Source organism: Vulpes lagopus, chromosome 4 (assembly GCF_018345385.1).
Source record: "Vulpes lagopus strain Blue_001 chromosome 4, ASM1834538v1, whole genome shotgun sequence".
NCBI classification, from domain to species: Eukaryota; Metazoa; Chordata; class Mammalia; order Carnivora; family Canidae; genus Vulpes; species Vulpes lagopus.
In genome coordinates, this window is record NC_054827.1 from 47,835,832 (window position 1) to 47,858,737 (window position 22,906).

General features: G+C 51.0%; 2 protein-coding genes across 2 annotated transcripts in view; both read right to left on the reverse strand.

The window, feature by feature from the left end:
• Nucleotides 1–4,747, reverse strand: part of SLC13A4 (solute carrier family 13 member 4) — a 43,118-nt gene extending 38,371 nt beyond the window's left edge. Inside the window, exon 1 of the mRNA XM_041751280.1 lies at nucleotides 3,991–4,747. Coding sequence (XP_041607214.1) covers nucleotides 3,991–4,089 — 99 coding nt within the window. The 5' untranslated portion in view covers nucleotides 4,090–4,747. The remainder of the gene's footprint in view (nucleotides 1–3,990) is intronic.
• A 1,316-nt stretch (nucleotides 4,748–6,063) lies between these two features.
• FAM180A (family with sequence similarity 180 member A) lies at nucleotides 6,064–21,004 on the reverse strand. Its single transcript, XM_041751356.1, has 3 exons — nucleotides 20,690–21,004; nucleotides 11,221–11,321; nucleotides 6,064–9,773 (listed from the first exon to the last, which is right to left on the reverse strand). Exons 1-3 carry the CDS (start codon nucleotides 20,763–20,765, stop codon nucleotides 9,429–9,431), a joined length of 522 nt encoding a protein of 173 aa, XP_041607290.1. The 5' UTR covers nucleotides 20,766–21,004; the 3' UTR covers nucleotides 6,064–9,428.
• Nucleotides 21,005–22,906: the final 1,902 nt, after the last annotated feature.

Below are 22,906 nucleotides of genomic sequence, written 5' to 3' on the forward strand. Positions count from 1 at the left end.
GTGGGGGGAACAAAGGCTCCATTGGAAAATAATGCAATTTAGAGACATGCCCCCTTTGTTACAGAAATAAAACTACTTAAAGAAGTTCAAAGGCCTTGGCCACCTTCAGCCCACTTATTCCTATCTCTTCCCTGGGAAACAGAATGCGGGTCTTAACTCCAGCTGGAGACAAAGGAGCCAGGATATCTGGCCCTCACCAGGAGCCTTTATTCCTTCCTGAGAACCTTTAGCCTTTCTTGTCATTACAGGGCCACGAATTAAGAGAGAATGGAAGGGGAGACAGACTGAGAGAAAGAATGAGAGAGAGAGAGAGAGAGAGAACCAACTTTCTACCAGGTACCATCTTAGTGGGGACGAGGAGGATCTGGGTAAGCCAAGGCACACCTTCTGACTGTAATTATTGTTATGAATTAGAATAGGTTGGCTTGGAAGAAGTCAGCAAGCCACCTTCATCCAGCATCATTAAGAATAGGACAAACTACCACCATCGTGTTTATCTGGACTTTCCTTAGAGCAGAAGAATGGCCAAGAGACCCCCTCCAAGGGCCTTTGCATAGTTCCCATCCAGTCCACCCATGGAATTTACGTACACATCTTTTTGTTCCTTCTGAACCTTCTCAAAATTCAATAGGTAAGCTTATATCTAGATAACCCCCCAGAACCTTGGTAAGGTTTGAGTGCAGGCGTCCTGGGGCCCCATGTCTGGCCAGTGTCCGGCAGGTGAATGATGATGGAACTGGACTGGGTTCCTCGGCTGGCTATCAGGTTTCCCTTATGCATCTATTGGAGAGAATATTCTGGGAGCCCTAGACCCCTTACCACCGCCACTAGTCAGCAGGTGCCTAGGGGTCGATGAGGGTTCAGGCAGTGCCTTTAAGGGATAGTCACTTCTTGTCACTTCTCCTTTTGCTTCTGTTTACAAATAAAAGAGGGAGCTCAAAGGGGGCCTCTCCCCATATGGGATGTTTCCTGACCCCGCTACCTACTGATGTTTATGTCTGTTCTTTCCCGTGCTGTCTGGTCACCTCCATGATGTTCCATTCAAAGTTCACTGGAAAGGGCTTGAGGGTCTGTTCATTTGCTGTCATAAGTGACTGTGAGGCCTTTCCGAAATTTAGCTTGGGGCTGTGGGTAGAACTTTTATCCCACCAGGGATACCAAAGCAGGGCTCAATTATGAAGGCCGCCCTCTTGTACCCTCCTCTTCTGTAACATGCTAAACCAAGTCTGGGCCCCTGGTTTTAGAGCGTTGGGCAGGAAAAGGGGAAAGGTCATTCTAATCCTTCCTAAAATGTCGCTATGGCCTATCTCATTGAAGAACCCATCGGAACAGCAGGCCGGGAGTCACGTCTGGCCAGGTCACGTCTCTCAGTGCCAGCCCAGAGCAAACAGGTCCATTTAGGAATCTTGGGGATTAAATACCAGACTCGAAAAGTTCCAGGCCCGGGAGTAAGAATGGGCAAGAGATGTTCTACGTGTTGGTTTGAGCTTACTGTGGGCGCTGGTGACCGCAAGGCGATTGTATGGCACCATAAAGGGTGAGCAGAACTCTTGCTGGCACTGTGGCACGCAGAGGAGTCATCTTTGCAGGGCACACCAGGTGGCAGTGGCAAGCCAGCTGCATCCAGCTCTGAGGGCACTGGCCACCCCAGGCTCCATCTAGCTGCCCCCAGGGCTATGGGCGTCCAGATACCCAGCCGTGCGCACCAGCTGGGAAGCTCTGGCATAGTGTTACGTCGAATTTCCTAAAAGGGCACTTGTTCTTAACAGGGGTGATTCTGCACCCCCCCTTTGCCGTCCCTTTGCCGGCCAGGGGACATTTGGTAATCTCTGGAAGCATTTTGACGGTCCTAGTTGGGGGCGGGGGGACACTGTGTGCTACTGGCATCTAATGGGTGAAGACCAGGGATGCTGCAAACATCCTACAAGGCAAAGGACAGCCCTCCCCACAACAAAGAGTTATGTGGCCCCGAATGCCACCGCTGTGGCTGTTGAGACACCACATTTGAAGGTTGAAGCTGAGCCTGACAGAGAAAGTTAGGCCAAGAGAGGACATAGGCTCTTGGTCTCAGTAAGCCCAGCCGAAAAAATCTGTTCAAGGGTCATCGATAGATCCAAACAGAGCAGAGACTCACCACTTTTTTCTCCTCTTGTTTTAAGATTTTTTTTCTCCTCTTTTTTTTTTTTTATAACACCTGTCTTCCATCGAATTTATAGATTATTTTGCCTACTTCAATAACTTGTAATTTTACTTTTTTTCTTCTTGTGGATACTTCGGTCACTGGTGACCGAGAAGCTCAAAGCCAGGGCCCCAGGGTGAAAGGTAGACAACACCATAGCCTAGAGTCATGGTCCCCAGAGATGGGGCTGGCTTCGGGGGACACAGAGGTTCCTGATCCCGCTGTGCAGAAGAGGCCCACGTGTCTGGAGAACATTCTCTTAAATGCGTCAGGCACTGAGTAACAACAACAACAACACACCATGAAACAAGGAAGAAAGAAAAAGAGGAAATCAGCCCATTCGGCTAGAGCAGAGAATTGACTAGCGTGAGGCCAGGAAAACTGTCAGCAGCAAACTCTGTCTGCTAATCCCAGCCTGCTGTTAATCAGCGTCTCCCTGGCACTCCGGGGTATTTATTCTAGTAAAGATTTAAGCCAGTTTGTTTTCAAGACGAGCCATTCTAATCCCCTCTATTTAACTTTATAACTCAGTGCTGGTTACCAAGTTACTCGGGGAGCTGCCTGGAAAATCTCTTCTCCGCTCACAAACATGATTAACTTCTCTCAGCTTGTTTTTCCTGAAGTCTCAAGGGTAGTGCCAGCGGGACTAGGGGTAAAGCCCCTGAAGAAGGGAGGAGAGGGGGGAGGAGGGGGAGGAGGGGGAGGAGAGCGGGAGAAGGGGAGAAGAGAGGGATGAGGAGGAGGAGGGGGAAGAGGAGAGGAGAGGGATGAGGAGGAGGAAGGAGGAGGGGGAGGAGAGAGAGCAGAGGGGGAGGAGGAGGGGGAGGAAGGGGGAGGAGGGGGAGGAGGAGGAGGGAGACAGGAAGGGAAGGGAGGAGAAGGGTAGTCTGAGAAGCAAGCGCAAGGCAGAGCCAAAGCTTTGGCATCTCTGCTCACAAGGACCCAGTCAAAAATTAGGCCATGGTCTAGAGTTGGGGGCTCTTATTTCTTTTTTTATTGTGTCATTGCATGTCTCTCCTTCAAGTGCACAGAGGAGAAACCACAGAGGCTACAAAGGATCAAAGGGCCATGTGCATGGGGCTGGGGCACGATGCCAGGCTCTGCTCCCAATGTAAGATTCAGGGGGACTTGGGCCATTGCATTTTATTTTATTTTTAAAGATTTTATTTATTCATGAGAGACACATGCACACGCACACACACACACACACACACACACACACACAGAGGCAGAGACACAGGCAGAGGGAGAAGCAGGCTCCATGCAGGGAGCCCGACACAGGACTTGATCCTGGGACTCAAGGATCACCCCTTTAACCAAAGTCAGATGTTCAACTGCTGAGCCACCCAAGCGTCCCAGGCCATTGCATTTTAAAGTGTAGCTCTCAGCACCCAGCATGGCCTGCCCCCGGAGCCCGCTGGGTGCAGAGGGGCCTCTGGGCAACGCCCCCACTACCCTCCTGCAGGGTGACCCCCTCCCCCGGTACCCCACCTTACTGGGAGGCCTCCTTGCTCCCTCACAGAGCCACGGTCACAGAGTGACCTGGCCATGGGCCAGTCCTGGGGCACAGTGTGTGGCCCCCCCACACTGTACAGGTGGCCCGATGACGGCATAGCACCCATGAGCTGGTTCAGCCACCGGCCACCCCTCACCCCTGGCTAGGACAAGAGTTCCGGGCCCTGGGAACGGGGTGGGGGAAGCACCCAGGCCTCCCCCCCCGAAAAACCCCATCCAGGGCTCCCCCTGGCCCCGCACCTGCACCTGCACCTGCACCTGCACCTGCCCTCCCCGCACGGCCCGGCGGTACTCACGCTGCTGGGGTGGAGCACGGGCAGTGGCAGCAGCAGCAGCGGCACGAAGATGACGAGCAGCAGGTTCCTGGCGCCGAGGAGGCCCCTGAGCAGGCCCATGGTGACCCTGCGCGCCCTCCCTCCGCCGCTCACCACCTCGGCTCAGTGCAGAAAGACTTCTTCAACCCCTCTGGGCTTCCAAGCGTCCTCTCCTGTCTTGGGGGCAGAAGAGGAGGACAGTGACAGCTCCTCTCAGGTGCACGGAAGCCTAGGCGCCGGGCCTCGGGTTTAGGTGGGGTTGCTGAGCATCGTTCTCGGCCCAGCAGAAAGGCACCGGGGGAGGGTGATGGATGGAGGCATAGTGGGGTCCCCCTTGGCTCGGTTAGCAGTACAGAAACTTCATCCTAGGGCTCAGGCAAAAGCCCCCCTAACCAATCAAAGTCGCACCTCTGCTGCTGCTGTTGAGCCTTGAAGAAATCATCGACAGGCTTTAGAAACTGAAGACTACCGAGCACATGTGATAAGTACCCTCCATCAGTTTTCCTCTGTCTGATGGCCCGTTTGGGGCAGTACCAATTTCTCCTCTACCTCTGCTTGCTGCACCCCCTTCCCTTAACACGGGCCCCCAAGTTTGGCGGCGGCAGGTGCAGGCCTCAAACAGGGCTGGTCTTCTCTCCCCAGGATCTGGCACCTGCACTCGGTTCCAATTTCTTTCCTTCAAACTGGTTTCCCACTTATAATTTGCCTGGAGCCTGGGCCTCCAAAGCAGAAAAAAAAAATCCCCAAGACTTTCCTTGCTGTCACGGGACAAAATCTTGCGGGAGGTCCACCTTAACTTTCCTTCACCTATGGGAAGCCGGAGGGAGCAGCAGCCCCGCCCAGGCCTCAGAGCCAATCGTAGGTTGGAAAGATCCAGGCGTATCTCTTCCAACTGCACTCCTTGGTTGGTCCCAGCAGGGGCCTGCTGAGTCTGCAGAACCCAGGCAACTTGCAGAGCTTATTTTTGTTTCTCAAACATCCTAGGGGCTGGAGTGATGATCATCACCGTAAGCATAATCCCACTCACGCAGAGCTTTCCCTGGGAGAGCCACTTCCTAATGCAGCCCTTAGGACCATGTGTTTGGTGGCAGGGAGAAAATGAAATCATAATTCTGGAGAAATTTGCCCCCCCGGGGTGTACAGTATTAAGCCCTTCAGACTTTGCTGATGACAAAGACCGTTTGCTTCAGCGTCTGAGTGAATACGAAGCATCTGGGTCAGCAGAGAGTGTTAGCCTGTAAGAAAGACCACAGACCTTTTTAGGGACATTGGGAAGGATAGCTACCTCTCTCGAAAAGTCTAGATGTCAGTCTCAGCTCAAGACCCCTGGAGCCCAGACATCAGTGGTCTTTCTTGACTGGGGTAGGGGCTCAAGTGCTCCCCTCTGAGGCTCTTTACGAAAAAAGAAGCAGAAAGCTTCCTTTTGCTGGTATGCAAGGAGGAAGGACGTGGGAGGGCAGAGAAGAAGCTGAGGAGTTCAGGGTCAGGGCCCTAGCAGCTGTTGCACTCTGGAATTTCTGCTGCTTCGAGATCAGGAGAAGCTGTTAGCCTCTTTTTTTTTTTTTTTTTTTTTCCAGAAGGGACACATGGCTAAGGTTACCCTTGTTTTCTTGAATTCGCAAAATGCAAGAACGGCACCCCCAGGTGTGCAGCTATACCAGTTGGAAATGATCCCCAGGCTAAAAGCAAAGTGACTGGAGAAGTGACTCCAGAAAACCAGTTCTTCTTGACTTCCAAGGCAGGTGCAATTATGGACAGTCCAGGTTCCCTTGAGGTTATCTTGCCATTGTAGGATGGGCGACAGCGACCCATCTCTCTAAACACGTCTTAAAGACCCGCCCCAGTGGAGACCCGCTCCATTCGGGCCTCATTCTCGTGATGATTTTGAAACTCAGAATGAACCAGACCACACTGTGTGATGTCTGGGTGGCAAATAGTAAAGAGGTTGAAAAATAATAAACAGCGGAGGAAATCAACATCCACCACTAAACCCCTAGACCACTTCAAATTCCTTGGTGAGATAATCTGACATGACAAAGATTCCACTGAGCCTAGTAAACTCAATCATGACATTTTTATTACACCATAAGTGATTAATTGTTAAATAAAATTAGGTAAGGTGAGCAACACAGTTAAGACCAGTAGTTCTCCCTCAGGACTTTATCCATTTTTCAGATGAAGAAAACATTTTCCAGAATACTGTGCTTGAGAAATACAAGGCAGGTTCCACTTAGATGAGGTATCTAAAGTAGTCAAACTCTTAGAAACAGAAAGGAGAAAGGCAGTTGCCAGGCACTGCGGGGCAGAGGGGGAGGGGGGATGGTTCCAGAAGTATCATTTTTCTTTTTTTTTTTTTTTTTTGCAAGATGAAAAGTTCTAGAGATCTGTCCGAGCGTTTCCATACCTCACACATAGACATTGGGATGGAAAATCGCGCGTTGTGTTGGTGACCACAACTAAAAACACGTAAGACGTTAAAAAGGGGTTAGGAGACTAAGGGACGCCATGTAGACATTTGACAAGCATTTCATTTGAGACCAGTTCACCTGTAGAAACATATTCTGGCTGATTTATCACTGAGGTGATTCTCTTTTAGACTCAAGGTGATAGATGATAGAGCAATGGAAGTTTCAGAAAAACATTGATGTTTTTCAATGTCTCTTGAGTGACACCAGAGGTGGCCATGAGGATTCCAACCCTGGAAGAAGTTTCAGAATTTTTAGATCCTAAAAGTCCCCGTTGGTATAGAAATGGCAATGCCCGCCACAGACACCACATCCCCAATTATTCGGTCTATGAGTACATAGGGCAAAACGTGACCCGGTTGTGATCATGGTGTTTACAGTGTGGTATTAATGAGGCAAAAATGGGACAGTCCGTTTCTGTCCAGTCTATTACTTCACTGTTCCTTGAGCAAAGGTCGGGTCTTGGGGTGGTGGTGGCGAGCGATATATTTGATTTTGCACCCAAATAAAGTTATTGTTATAAAATTTCTTGTGGGTAAACGATCACTTTGTGATCAGCCTAAAATAGTAATTAATAGTGTCATCCAGTTACTGAAAATGAAATTTTCATTTGCCTTTCAAAAGGTCATGCCCTTCTCGTTTCTTTTTTTTTTTTTTTTCAATCATTGACTGCCACGTAAATATGGGCCCCAATTTATGACTACACAAGTGCTTTTAATTTTTTGCTGCTGGGTGAATGAACTACCATTTGATCACTGGTCCTAGGGACCATCCTCCCATTCATGGATCTCCTACCTGTCAAAGCAGCCATGTATATCATAACATGGTAGCCAGGGACTACAGGGTGGTCTTCCCACCCAGTGACTGGAAGAAAGCGCTCAGATCTATCCTGATGGGGGTGGGGCCCTGGGGTGGGATACAAGGCTCTGATGTCAGGCTATTGCACAATGAAGGGTTGTGGCCTCTGCTCACCTACCTCCTCCCCATCCCACATCTAGGGAAAGTGCAAATAGTGAAGGCAGGCCATGAGGCTAATCTGCCTCTTGGGAAATCCTGACCCTGTACATTGACCTTTGTTTGAGTTACACAGTGATACCTAAAGGGGGTGGAAAGACAATGGGTGTCAGAGTGCAGGCAGGCAGAGTTCGAGTGAGCAAAAGTCAACCAACAGAGACTGGGAGATGCCTCGAAGAGGTGGATCCAAAGATAATCAGCATTGGGCCCCAAGAAAGAGCAGAAGAGACATCAAGTAAAACAAAAAGAGACCAGCTTAGTGACCGTGTGTCAAAGAGAACATTAGAGAGAAATTGAACAAAAAGCATGTATCAGAGACTCTATACCAACAGAGAAATTGAACAAAAAGCATGTATCAGCGCTAAATTTAAAGTTATTAATATACTGAGCCCAAGAACATCAGGATGTTATTTCTCCAAAGCGATCATGCAGCTTGGGCTGCTTGGCAATCATGAAGTTTTTAAGAAGTCCAGAGCAGCTTTAGGCATCACCAAGTGACAGTTGTTAAATACCCATTTCGGAATCAAATTTAGCCTGATAAGGTCTCACTCATGCAAAGGTTAGACCTCTTTCGGTGTTAGCCTCCCAAACCCAGCCGTCAACCTAGGGGAGCCAGAAAGATCTCTGAGCTGGTGAGGAATCTGTATGAGAGCCCGGTGCTTCACTGCGAGCAGAGACCTTCATCTACCAACACTTACTTGACATCGGGTTGTAACAAGCCTTGCCATCCTGTTCTTCTACAAAAGAACAAATTGCAAACGTAGGCAAGAAAGAAAAAGTGCACTCTGACAGTCTCACAGTGAAGAAGGCGACAGAGGAGCTCCCATACACACAGAGTTAGCACACAGGCCCGGGGCCTTCCAGGGCTGGTTGGGACAGTCCCACAGACCCCTCGGTCTTGCTTTCCTCTCTGTAATAGCTCACGGTTCCCTCAGTGATCATGGACATTTCAGAAGCAGAGCCCTCTTAGAGGTGTTTTATCCAACTCCATCAGGATTCTTCAAGAGAACTAAATAAAAGCTTAAGGTGTTTCGTATGTGTAGTTTAAAAAGATACCAGGTCAATATTGCTAGAAGGAAAGTTTTGGCATTTGAGAGGGGAAATTCCATCATCCGAAATATCTTTATTTGGAGCATCTCATTTTCTGATGGTGCTAAATAATTTCAAGCATTCGGCTAGGCATGGCCGTTGGTGCCACCTCCTCATTAGGGGGACCCTCTGTGCACCCAGCTTGCTTTCTCTGTTGAGAAGACAGGAGCCAGGGCATGACTGTTGGCAGCCTTTCTGCTTCTCCCCAGGAAGGCAGCCCCCTTCCTGTTTCTCCTCTGTGTTAGCTCAGCTTTCAGAGAAGAAGAATCAAGACATATAGGTCATTAAATTACTGCTTTTCTAACTGATTCTTCTTGGTGACTTTTGGAAAAGTTGAGAAGCCTATCTTTGACCAACAACGTATTTATCTGGCTATAGCTCTAGGTTGGCTTTTTTTTTTTTTTTTTAATATTCTACCATAGAATCTTTGGAAAGATGTTTAATCAACTCACACCCCAGAGGTCTGTCCTCCATCTTCCCGCCGTGCCCAAACCTCTGTGCTGGATCCTCTAGCTCTGGCCTTGCTCTAGGGTATTTGTGGCAGTCACTCAGTGTTGAGGCATATCCTAGACTTCCACATGACACTCAGCAAATCATTTGGCCTTTGGAGGAATCTCGAATTCCCACCCTTGCCCTTTCTTCCAGTGCAGGTCACATGGTGACATGGGTCAACGTGCTTGTCAGGGATCTACAAAGGGCAAAGAACATGGCGCCACTTGTTTTACCTCCGCTACTCTGAGTTGGTGGCATGTGCTTTGTTGCTGGGCTCTGTAAACGGAGTAGAGAAGGAAGAGTATTTGGATTACTGTGTGTGCTGGTCCCTGTCCCATGGTCCTGGTGTGGGCCGGTCTCTCAGGGAGACCCTCTGGGGCCCGAGGACCGCATCAAGTCATGCCGCAAGGCCTGGAAGAGGCTAAGGAGGGACTGGGCCCAGATGTCCTTCTGATGCCCTTGGGACAGGGCTGTGCGGTAGGCCGTGTAGGCCAGGGTCAGCGCTGTCCTTTCAAAGTCCTCCTTCTTGAGGATGCCAGGGTGGCTGGAGAGGCTGGCGCTCAGCCGGCGGATATCCGGGATGTGCTTGGGGATCACGTCATTGCAGATGATATGGAAGTCAGCGGCCTTCCTCAAGGAGGCCAGCTCCTCGTCCTTGATGGCGATCTTCAGGTCAGGGCTGATGTCAAGTTCAGCTAGCAGGAACTGGAGAGAGAGACACGGGACGGAGAAAGACATGAAGCATTCGGGCATCGAGGAGGGCATCATTGCGATCGTTATCACAGATGTTCATTTAGGGCGGCTGCTGCCTAAAAGGTTCCAGTTCTGACCTTTCCACTGGCTGTGTCACCCCCCGGACGAGTGACTCAACTTCTCTGAGCCTCATTTTCCTCCTCTGTGAAATGATTAGTGACCATACTTCCCTGGGATATTGAGAGAAGTAAGACAAGTACGGACGACGTCTAGTACCCTGCCAGACACAAAGCCACTGTTTCAGTGACTGCTCATTGTCACCAGTGGTCTGGACCACCGCACCAGCCCCTGCTTCCCTGCCTCCCTCCCTCACATCCACCAAAGATCTCCTAAAGCATGAACTGACTATTTTGGGTAATCCAAGATCAGAAGTTGAATTCGAAGGATGCAGAGAATGGTGCTAGGAATGAAGTGGGATTCAGAGATCTGGCCACATTTTTCACCTGTTCTTGAAGAGCAGCACAGAGCCTGCCACATGGGTCCCCCACTCCGTACCAGACTCATACCAGGAACTTAATAAATGCCTCTTGGATTCCGAGTTCTAACTTTCCTCCCTGTCTCTGACTCCTCCTGGCGCTAATCTACCCTCCATGCTACTGTCTGTTATCTTTCTAGAACAGCTCTGTTCATGTGACTCCCAAGTTCAAGACTTGGCAAAGTTGGTTCTCTGTGGCAGGATCTGAAATCTCCCCTCCTCCCCCCAGCTCACCGCTCGGCCACAGTAGGCTGTCTCTTTCCGAGCCAGACAGTTCTGGTCCGTGGGGGATGTGAGAGGCCAGAGGGGAATTTCGGAGATGGCCATAGCTCCCCAGTTAACAGTTGAGGAGATTCAGGCCCAGAGAGCGATGGTGGCTTACGCAAGGTCACACAGCCGATGGGGGCCAGGGCTACAGCTCGGATCCTGAACCTGGAGCCTTATCGTGAACCAGTCCGAGCAGCTCTGGGGAGCTCCCCCGTGGTCTGCAGGCGGGGTGGGGTCTTTGCATGCAGTTATTGGGGACAGGGACACGGCTCTCCTCAGATGGTGGTGTGGCATCTCCTGACCCCCGCCCCCCCGACGGGTCCTGCCTCAAGGCCTGTGCTTGGGAATGTTGCTTGGGTGCCTGTAGTGGGGCCACATGGAAATCTCTAATTTTGCCTCCAAAATTAGATAGTGACCCTATCATGGGAAGGAGGTGTGAGGAAGACCTCATTCTGGGATGGGCAGGATGGGATGAGCCCACCAAATCCTTTATTTATTTATTTATTTATTTATTTATTTATTTTTTTACCAATTCGTTTAGACCAGGCCCTACGGCAAGAGGCCGCTCATCCTCCCACACTTAGGCTCCTTCTCCAAGAGACCACAGAGAGGGTGCAATGCCTTTGGCGGGACTTGACCACTGTCCCATCTGCCTACCTCGTAGAGCAGTTCTACGTCGTCCAGGGAGCTCTGCAGGACGGGGTTCAATGGCATCGAGGAGGATCTCTTTGGCCGGTGGGCGGCAGGGAAGAGCACAGCTGCAAGAAACAAGAGTTAGCTCGGGGGGCCACGGCGTGCACACGGCTTCCTTGCTCCCAGCTGGCCTGGAGGGTGGCCAGCGGGCCTGGGGAGCAACTGACTCCAGGTGGTGGCGGCCGTGAAGCGGGGAGAGGTGACAGCTCTGGTGTGTCCCCGAGGGCTCCCAGGCGTGTCAGATGTTACTAGCTCAGACCAGTGACTTCAAACCTGGCTCCTCATCAGAAGCGTCCCAGAAAGCCTTGAAAAATAGGATATGTATCCCCTAAGGCATTTATGTAAAGTGAACTAAAACAGAAGTGAGCAAACCGACAACCCCTTGCCCTCCCTAACTTAACAAAGGAGTTCTCTAATAATACGGTCCCCTTGATCAGTGTGAAGGGCCGGTTCGTGTTTATGGACAACCCTTTTAATCAGAGGAGCAGACTTGCGGCTATTCCCCAGGCATCTGCAAGAGCTGCCAGGAATCTGAATACAGGTGACAACGTTCAGGAAGAGAGTGGCCACCAGACCCTGACACTTGGCCCTCGGGGTGTGTGGAGCTAAACTCAGGGCTTCCCCCAAGGGCCGGCGGACTTAGAGATGCACTTGCTATGAAGTCAAGGACTTGCCGTTGTTATGCCTTGGTGACTGCATTTAGAAGTTGTAGCTGGAGGAAGATGGATGAGCCCCTGGAGGCCGGCGGGGCGGGGGGGTGCGGGTGACGCGGGACAGGTGAAGGAGAAGACAAACTGTTACAGAGTATGGGAATGATCATGAGAAATGGCAGTCCTCCAGGATCGTGTTGGGTGGGAGCCAACAGCCCCGTGTACCCCACGGCCCCACCTCGTACCAGAGCACTGCGCAGAAGTGACTGGTGATCTTGCTGCCAGCTGATTTAATAAAAACAAAAACAAAACAAAAAAACGTGGATCTTCTTCAAGACACTTGATTGGGATCTACCAGAAGCCTGGACAGCTAGCTGTAAAAATCCACGAGAGACCTGGAGGTAAGTAGCGCCCCCCAAAGGTGTGTGAAGCACAAGCTGTGCAATCCTATGTGACAGTTCTCCTTCTCGATGATGGTGCCCTTGGAACCATCCAGAAAGAGTCCAGTGTGGTCCAGCATACTGCAGTTAAAGAAGGCAGGGCACTGCTCAAGTATTTGGGGTTTTCTATTGCAAGTGATAAAAATGCAACATCTTCGATGTGAAGGGCATTTCCTGAAAAGTTCACTGGTAGGCATCTCCCACCTCCTGGAAAAAGCTGGTCAGCAAGGCGTCGTACTGCTGTAACACTGTTTACTGTGTAAGTCATTTATTATCTACACCGCGGGCTCCTCATGGGCGAGGATACAGATGGTTTCGTGTTTCTGCACCCCCAGCAGAGCCCCGCAGGCTTCCGGGGTAGTGTGCAGGTGTTGGCGACCAAGGGCCAGGGAGCGGTGGGGTAACCAGCTCTGCTCCCCCAGAGCCCTTCGGGGGAAGGAGCCAATGAATCGCAGAGCAATATTTCCTAGCCCAGCAGTTTAGCAAAATTTGTTTTCTTTGCCAGAAAAGTGCCAACTTCCCATAGAACCATCGATTTTAGGGCTTGAGAAGACCTTTGTTTCTGTTCGCTCATTGCCTCTCCCTATGGTGGCAGGTGGAGGAAGGAGGCCTCTCCTGCTCCCTGATTTGCAATCTTGACTGCACATTAGAATCACCCAAAGGGGTGAAGCCTGGGTCCCAGCCACAGAGGTTTGGGTTTAATGGAACCAGAGTGCAAATGGGACCAGAAGATTTTTTTTTTGAAGCTTCCTAGACTTCTAACGGTGGCTTCTAGGGGCAGCCAGGGTTGAGAATCGGAGGGTGCTTGACCTAACGTCGTGCAGAAGGAGCTGCCCTCGCCGGATGCCGCTTGGAAGTTAACCCAGCGGTTCTCAATATTGACCCGGGAGCTTGGAGAATCCTGAAGGCCGAAGGCCAGCTCCCAGGCCAATGCATGGGAATCTCTGGGGTGGGTGTAGGCAGCAGGACTTTTTACAGCTCCCAGGTCCTTGCAGTGGGCAGCCACTGGGTTATCCAGATCCAGGGTCCTGCCACGAGGCACACCCCACACCCATCTGTGGGGGTCATCTAAGGAGACCAGGGCCATCATGTTCTTGGAGACAAATGAATAGAGGCACAAATAAGGTAGGTACTTTGACTCCACTTTCTCCTTGGTGGGAGAGGACACCAGGACCAGACCTGGTCCTAGACCAAGACGTGGCCTGCTTCTTTCTGCATGCCCTTCTTTTCTTCTTACCTTGAGAGGGTGGATGAAATCTCATTCTCGGGATAGGATCTGAGAGCAACTTTACTTATTTAATTCTTCTCCTGGGATTCCATTCTTACTGTGAAATTACAGGTATTGTTCCTTTAAAAAAAAAAAAAAATCCACACCCCAGCAGGTGAAGAGGCTAGGAGGGGATGAATGGCCTGTGCATGGAGCCCTTTCTGGGATGGCCGCCTTCTGGGAAGTTCTTCATGGTGAAATTGTCTCCCTGTGAACGCCAACACTCCTTTAACACCCCCCTCCCCCCCCATCAAGTGGACCATGACTCCTCAAAGAATGGGGAGGAAAATGGTTGTGGATTCAAAGCTCAGCTGGATAATGAAAATGCTGTTGTTCCCAAGCGCCCTTATTCTGATTCTTTGAAAACTGGTAACACAGTTTGGGGACGATTTTAGGTGTCAGCCTCTAGACCAGGAGGCAGATCATTGCCCCAGAAAGTGTGTGCAGGGAAGCACAGAAAGCTGACGGATGGATCCCTCCCTCCTGGTTCTCCGGCTCCACCTGCTTCCACCACCTTCTGCCTGAACTCGTCCCCATGCTGGGGCTGCTGGGACAGGGGGCAGGCAGATGCTTTCGGACGGCGCTGGGTGTGCAAGTGCAGCCGGCCCTGGGCCCAACGTCGGAGAGGCCCGGGTCTGACTTTCTGTGAACAGGGGGAGGCCCGGAGAGTGTAAGTTCCCCTTTGCGGAGATGCTGGAGGCAGGGGTGGACACAAGGCATGTCCGGGCCACAGCGAAACATGTGGGTGAGAGGTTAAACACACAGTCCCTCCAGATGTTCTCGTCTCCGACAGCGGAGGCTGGACTCCCAGACATGCGAACGGCCCAGGCGGGAGCTGAGCAGCTCCCGGGAGCAGAGCCGTGCAGACTGGAACCAGCCCCGCTCCCCCGGGGGGCCCTTCCCTGCAACCCTGCCACCGCTGCGGCCCCCGTCTGCCCTCTGCGGCCAGGCCCCCCATTTCACATCTTGCCATCTGGCCCCCCGAAAACGTTCCTTGGGGTGGCCCGCTCCTGGGAGCAAGGGGGGCCTATGCTTCCCCTCCTTGACCTCGAAGTCTGCACGAGGCTGGGCTCCAAGGGAAGGCTCAGTGTATGGGTGGGGGTGGTTTTAAAGGATTTCAAAGCCAGGGACTTCTAAAAAGCCTAAAGAAAGCCAAACCAGCCACGGAGACCCTTCAGGCTTTGCTGAGCTTTCCCCTGTCCTGCTCTCGCACCCCTTGCCTCTGTGGGGGTCCCTGCAAGTCCTAGTGCCCGTGCACTGTGGGCGATCAGTGACCTGCTCGGGGCAGCATGATCTTCAGCAGGCTGATGGCAGGGAGTCTTGAGTGCTCCCCACGGATGGCCATTAGCCACGCAGCTTCTCTGAGAGAAGGGGGTTAGCGGGACGCAGTGTGCAAGGCCAGAGGCTGGAGAGGGACCCAGTTGCTAAAAGTCATGCACATGCACTAAGATAGTCCGGGAACCGGATCCAGAGATTGCAGGGTCCTCTGCTATGGCAGGTCGTGTCCAGCTCTTCTGCTGGGAGATGCATTCGGACCGCAGGCCGAAGTGGTCACAATGCGAAGCTCAGCTGCCATGGCAGCTCGTGGGCCCACTCCTAGCTGCACAGCGCGCCGTCAGGTGGGTACTAACGTGCCTTTTCATAGATGAAGAAACGTGGAGGTTAAGAAACTGGCCCTAGGCCACCCGATTTGTTTGCTGTAGCACTGAGATTAAATCGAGACCTGTAGGCTCCCAAACCCTATCTCCCTGATAGGGACGGAGGACAATGCTATCTTCCCGCAGGTGTGGCGCCTGAAGACTGGGCTCAGGGAAGATAATGTAGTTCATTATGGATGAAGGCATTTGGTATTAAACATATTCTGAAATGAATCACATGTGATTTTTTTTTTTTTTTGAGTGAAAGAGTGTGTGTGAGCGCAGGGAGGGGCAGGGCAGGGGCAGGGGCAGTCCTCAAGCAGACTCCCCGCTGAGCATGGAGCCCAATGCAGGGCTCGACCTCACGACCCTGAGATCTTGACCTGAGCTGCAATCAAGAGTCGAATGCTTAACCAACTGAGCCACCCAGGCGCCCCATCATTCTATTCTTTTTTTTTTTTTAATATTTTATTTATGTATTCATGAGACACACACACACACACACACACACACACACACACACACACACACAGAGGCAGAGACACAGGCAGAGGGAGAAGCAGGCTCCATGCAGGGAGCCCGACATGGGACTCGATCCTGGGACTCCGGAATCATGCCCTGGACCGAAGGCAGACGCTCAACCACAGGGCCACCTGGGGATCCCCAATCATCCTATTCTTAATACAACTAAAGTGATTCTGTGAAAACATAGGTCAGATGCTGTCACTCATTGTCCAGAACGTTCAATGGCTTTCCATCTCACTCAGTGTGAAAGCCAAAGATCTTCAAATGGCTACCAGGTGCTATGTGACTTGACTTCTTCCTACCTCTCCGAGCCTGTTATTCCCCACCGGCTCCTGCCACCCTAGCCACAGGCCGCTTCCTTGAGCATTACCAGGCATGCTTCTACTGCAGGGCCTTTGCACCTCTGTTTCTCCTGCCTGGACTACTTTCTCCAGCAGTCGCTTACTCCATGTCTCCTCCAGGCCATCAGTCACGCCCTCAGGGACACCCTCCCTGACTTCTCTATTTGAAAATATAATCCTGCATACTCTGTCTCTCATATATTGTCATCCAGCACACCAGAGGTCTTACTTATATACGTGTTTATGTCAGTTTCCCTTACTAGGATGTCAGCTCCCTGAGGTCATGGGATTCTGTCTGGTTTTTTTTTTTCTTAAAGATTGTATTTATTTATTCATGAGAGACACACAGAGACACAGGCGGAGGGAGAAGCAGGCTTCACGCAGGGAGCCTGATGCGGGACTCGACCCTGGGACCCAGGATCACACCCTGGGCCGAAGGCAGGAGCCAAACCGCTGAGCCACCCAGGGATCCCAGGATCCTGTCTGTTTTGCTCGATACCGTATTCCCGGCACATAGCATCCTGCCATGACTATTGAAGGATTAGATGATCCCATAGAAACACATTAACTACCCTTGTCATTAAACTCCACCCTTTTCAAACAGAGTGCTTTACTAAATCCTTCTCTCCGGGGTGGGTGGGGGGGGCTCCCTCCCTTTTTTTAAAAGCTGGGTGTGGAGCCCTATATGGGGCTTGAATTCGCAACCCTGAGATCAAGACCTGAGCTGAGATCAAGAGTTGGGCGCTTAACTGACTGGGCCACCCAGACGCCCCTCAATTCTTCTCTATCTAACAAGTTGATTCTAGAACTTATTTGCAGTTCCAAGTGCTGGCTAATTATCAAAATATAGTTAAGGTCTGTCTCTGCCATCCCCTCCCTTTATCTCCCAGGAGCCTGTATTCCTCCCTAGGAGAAACTACTTTTTTTTTTTAAAAAGATTTTATTTATCTATTTATTCATGAGAGACACAGGGAAAGAGGCAGAGACACAGGCAGAGGGAGAGGCAGGCTCCATGCAGGGAGCCCGATGTGGGACTCAATCCCACACCCCTGGGCCAAAGGCAGACGCTCAACCGCTGAGCCACCCAGGTACCCTGAGAAGCTACTTTTAATGATCTCAATCAAAGGCTGGCAGCTGTCTCCCCTACACTTTAGCCCATCCAAGTCTTCTTGCCCAGACATACGGACAAAACTCTCCCTAAGTGGAAGGGCCTATCTTTGCTTTGCAGCCTGACCTTCTCGTTGACTTTCTGTAATCTGGGATAAAAATCTTCCTCCCCCAAATCCTCCAAATTTGTCTAATGAACAGAATGGCATTAAGGCTAACCATGGCTCCCACGTAACTGTACACAGCATTTGTACCAAAGAGCTTGCTGGAAGGGATTCAGGCTGCACACCATATCAGCCCAAACCCAATGATATTTTCAACGAATCCCTTGAAGCGACTCAATGGAAATGGCAATGGGCGTGGAAAGGAAAAACTTCCTTTATGAAAGATCTTGGGTGGGGACGCCCACCCTCTCCAGGGTGGTGAGGGAGGGCAGCCAGACCCTGATGCCCCAGACATGGGTTGGCTGCCAAAAATCCATCTGTCGCCTTCGAGCTGAGTGATGTGGGCTCGTGGATTGCTTGCCCATCCTCTACCTTCCTACCTGCGGATGCTCAGAGGAGCGCCTGCCCCATGGAGGCGCTGCGGCCTTGCAGGGGGGCGGGGGTGCGCTCAGCTACGTCCTGTTAGTCAGTCAATACCTGTTGAACACGGATCCACCAATCACAGGCCCTGCCCTTCGTGGAGTGTTCATGACTGGAAACACACACAGCACTAAAAGGGACTCCTGACAAAGACAATCCACCTGCTAACTGAAGGGCCATTCTTCCCTATGAAACTGCTTCTAAAAAGAACAATTTACATGTGTTTAATAAAAACGCTTATTTATAGTATTTAATACATTTCTTTCTTTCTTTCTTTCTTTCTTTCTTTCTTTCTTTCTTTCTTGACTGGTTAGTTCCCATCAGCCCCCCAAAGGGCACGCTGGCAGGACCTGGGGGCTTGGGCCAGATGTGTCCAGCTTCCGGGCTGGCCTCACTAACCACAGGTGAGTCATCTGGGTCTCGGTCCAGCTGGTGGGGCTGGCATGGAAAGCTGCCTCCCAGGGCGGAATCCTAGAGAGCACTTGTAGGGAGAGGCTGTCCTGACAGCAGGGTGTGTTCCTTTTGGGGTTATTTCTACATTTCCACTTGGGGCAGGGGGTGGGAGAGGGTGGAGGCCTGGGTGCTGGTGCAGGGATGGGGTGGGTGGTGGTGGTGGTGCCGGAGAGGGGTCCAGGGCGGGGGGAGAGGGGGAGGTGTTGTAGGAAGAGGAGGAGGACCTCGCAGGGAGAGGTCGTCCTCAGGCTGTATGGACAGGGAATTCCTCTAAATTAGGCCTGGCGCTGGGGTGGGGGTGGGGGTAAGGATGAAGGCGAAAGGAACAGTTAAGTACATTTGGAAAAGTTGTTTTTTTACTTGGGTGTGACTCCCATTCCATCTTTCAAAAACGGCAGTTGGGTATTCCTTTTATAATTAGGAAAAAATGTCAAAAATGAAAAAAAGTCAACTACGTGGAAGACTTCTGATGATGGTTGGAGGGACTCTATCACTTGTTGACTCCAAGCCCTGCCGGGAACCGCTAATCCAGCGCTTAACAAAGCTGCCCCCTCATGGCCTCTGGTCCAGCTGTGCAGGCTTCCTGTCTCTAGATAGATTTGATATTGTTATTTAGGAGCAGACCTTCCCCGGGGAGGGGCAGACCTTCCCCGGGGAGGAGCAGTGCGGGTATAGCACTGGCTCCCAGGACGTTGCTGATAGAACCTTCTGTTGAAGGAGAGCCTCAAACTTTCTTCAAAGAAAACTTGCCACTGGTTTATGTGGTAGGTGATCACTCACATTTATAAGCTGCTTCACCACTTGCAAAGCGTGTTATTCACATTTTGGATATGACCTTCACCATGCGCAGCGAAGATAAGCTTTGATATGGTTAATATGTGACCTGTTAGTGAATCAAAGCTCAGAGAGGTTAAGAGACTTGCCAGACATCACGCAGCTAATTAGAGGCCGGGCTTAAATCTTTGAGTTCCTTGCAGGATTGCCCATGACGTGGCTTTGGTATTTGCAAGCCTTGTTATAAAGCGAATTATCTCATTTGGCTTTCTAACGGCCTCTGCATTGGGGGGCGGGGCGGATATTATCCTCTTTTTCTAATAGACAAAATAGGGAAGGGCCCCAGTAGCACACAGGGTAAGTGGCCTAAGGTAATGCCAAGGTCTCTTTGCTTTCCCAAGTGTTGCCTCTAAAGTCTGTGCACATCACGAGCAGAGAAGGGATGTGTGGGTGATATGACCAGAAAAAAAGGAAAATGCTCCATTAATGATTTGCCTCTAAGTAGCAATCATTTCACAGCTCAGCTAAGAGAATTGGCAAGTCCCTGATCTCAAGCCTAAAAATGAGGGAATAGAATCCGAATCAATGCAGCGCCTTTTGCTCCCCACCCGTGTCAGATCCGTTTGCTCTGTGCTGCTCGGTTCCAGTTCCGCACTGGCTGCTCCTTCCTTCCCCAACACTCTCCTGGAGAACCTGGAGCCTCAGCCCCTCACCCCCACCCCTCCCTCCAGGCCAGCCCTCATCCTGTTTTGGATTTCTAGAAACACCTAGGAGTCTGACTTCTTTTTCGGGTGCTTTTGAGGAGAGAGACCTCAGTTGACTTTAGGCAGTGGGGAGGGTTGGTGAGCTCTGCACAGAGAGGTCCACACTCCTGCTCCCTCAGTCCCCAGCAGTGATCAAGTCTAATCGGCTGGACGTGCTAACTGGAGCCTGTATTCCAACTGGAGCCAGTCCTGGGCATAGGAAAAAGATGCCACATTGTCCCAAGGGAAAGGAAGTTGGCCATGAGGGAACAGCCTCGCCGGGCTCCCTCCTGTTCCAGGTGGACCCAGGGGCTGGTGGGTGGGAGTAGCAGTCCGGTACGCACGTCAACGCCAAAGGGTTACTCTTCCTCTCCTGCCCCTGGGCCAGCTCTCCCCAGCTGGAAGGGTGTCTTCCACCCCAGCTCGGAAGCAGCATGGAGACCTCCATATGGACAGCCAATGCCCAGCGTCCCTTGTTGGGGTCCCCCGGGTAGCAGGCCTTTTGCACTGCAGCACCCAGAGTCCCACGACGCCAGCATCAGGTACCTGCCCTTGACATGCCCTGCCTGGCTGCAGCTGCTGGGTGAGGGGCGTGGGGGGCTCAAGGGAGTCTGCTCAATCTTCTTTGAGGCAAAGAGGTCAGAAGGGGATGCCCTCTGCTTTCTTCACCTCGACCAGGTGCCCTCAGTGGCTTTGATATTTTGCAGTGTCCCATCCATCCTCATCAGCTTCTAGCACCTTCTAACACATCAGGAAGCATAAAGCAATTGGCAGAAGGGGGATAAAAGGGAGGAGGAGTGCAGGGCTTCTAATTTCCTTTTGCCAACTTACTCTTTCCCCCTCAAATTCCCAATTGTATTTAAGAAAAGAATAATGAACATCAAACAAACAAACAAACACAAAGCCACTTACCCCTGCTCCACCTGTGGGACACAGTGGCCTGGGCATCGTAACACAACAGCAGAAGCAGCAACGTCTTCCAACACATCTTTTCGTCCAAAAAGGTGAAAAACTGTCTGCAAACCCAATGGGACTTCCGGAGCTACAGGTATGCCCCTACTGGTCCTCCCAGTGTGAGGATACAGTTCTTACCCCCTTCCCTCTGCAGAGGTGCACAGATGCCCTCTCCTGCTCCAGAATGGTGGGAGAATAATGAACATCAAACAAGGGGGGGTCGGGGGGTTGGGACAGGAATTGGGACCTCTGCTAATTCGACTCTCTCCGGGATTGGGGACTGGGCTTCCACAGAGAGACGCTGTTTTTGAGCACATCTGGAGTGACTCACGGGGCATGTGATCTCCTTGGCAGTGGGGTGGATAAATATAATTTCTGTACTTGAGTTCCATGTGTTGGATGGACCCACTGGAATTTTTCTTTAACAAACAGACTCGTGGAACTTGTTAGAGAGCCCGGCAGAGAGCTGGCTGCTGTCCCCGTCCACACACACACACACACACACACACACACATACAGCAGAGCCAGGGGCGAGGGCTGCAGGAAGAGCTGGGAGGCTCGGTTGGCAGACACTGGGGCTGCCGGGCCAGAGTTGCCTTCAGGACAGCAGAGTCATTGTGGTGTCTGGGCTGAGTGTCACTTGTGGCTCTTCCGTGGAGTTGGTGCCTCGGGTCAGCTCCGGGAGCCTTCCCCACCCAGCTGGTGGCTGGATGGGGAGTCAGCAGTGGTGAGGAGCAGAAGCAGAGCAGGGCTGTGGCGCCCAGGTATGGTGTAGGCAGCCAATGACCCGGGGACCCACAGTGATCCATGACACATTCATGACAGCCTGATTTTTGGACTGTGTCTAGCTGGGCCCAGGACCAACCCCTTTGATTCCCCCAAGCAAAATGGTAGAGTTTTTCCATGATCTTTTTTTTGGGGGGGGGGGGAGGGTACTTACTTAATTTTTATCGAGGTATAATTGACATGTAACACTGTGTATGGTGTGGTGATTCAATTTGGCGCACTTACATATTGCGATATGATGACCACTGTAGTGTTAGCTAACGCCTCTATCGTGTCACCTGATTATTATTTCTTTTTTGTGGCGAGAATATGGGAGCTCCACGGTCATTTTTAAAGTACTGCCATAGACAGACAGACATCGTGGTTTTTTGTCTCATGCCACTTCTTCACCTTCTCTGAAATTATAGATGTGTAATGCTAGAGCTTCAAGGACATTTTTGGATGACTTGGCCATGTGGGTTTCCAACCTGGGGAGGAGGTGCCCGGTGTGAATGGGTCCTTGGGGGGAGACCTCAAGGTCTCTCTGCTTTGATCAGAACATCATTTATGTTTTAAGATTTTATTTATTTGAGAGACAGTGAAAGAGCACGAGCAGTGTGGAGGAAGAAGCAAACTCCCCTCCGAGCAGGGAACCCCATATGGGGCTTGATCCCAGGACCCTAGGATCATGACTGAGCCAAAGGCAGACTCTCAACCGACTGAACCACCCAGGCACCCGCAGAGCTCCTTTTTAAAATTTGTTATAAAAAGTTGCCTGAAAAACAAACTTGACTATAAGATGTGAAAACCCCTGATTTTACTAATATTAACAATAGCCTTTGGTGCTTAATTTGTTTCAGGCACTGTGCTAGGTCCTCTCCTTATCTTGATTGATTTAATGCTGGCAGCAAGCTATGAGGACAGTACAGGACTGCACTCCTGTCCTGTAGACATATAATGTGAGTCCCAAATGTAATTTGCCATTTTCTGGTAGGCCGGTTAAAAAAAGGGAAAAGAAACAGTATTGCAGCCATCATAATAATACATTTTATTTGACCCAATATATCTAAAATATAAGCTCATATATGTCATCAATATAAATATCAACAGGATATTTTCTTTCAAACCAAGTCTTTGAAATCCAATGTGTATTCCCCACAGCACATGTCGGTTCAGACCAGCCACATTTTAAGTAGTCAACAGCCACATGTGACCAGTGGCTACTGGTCAGAGCAAAGCTAGAAAGCCAGGGGGCAGGTTCTGGAGCCAGATCAACACAATAAATTTAATTAGCATTTATCACCTCACAAAAGATTTATTGTCTTAGAACTGTCACATGTACAATCAAGTTCTATTAGTCGTACTAACCGTGATGTACATCACATCCCCAGGACACATGTATCTTATAAC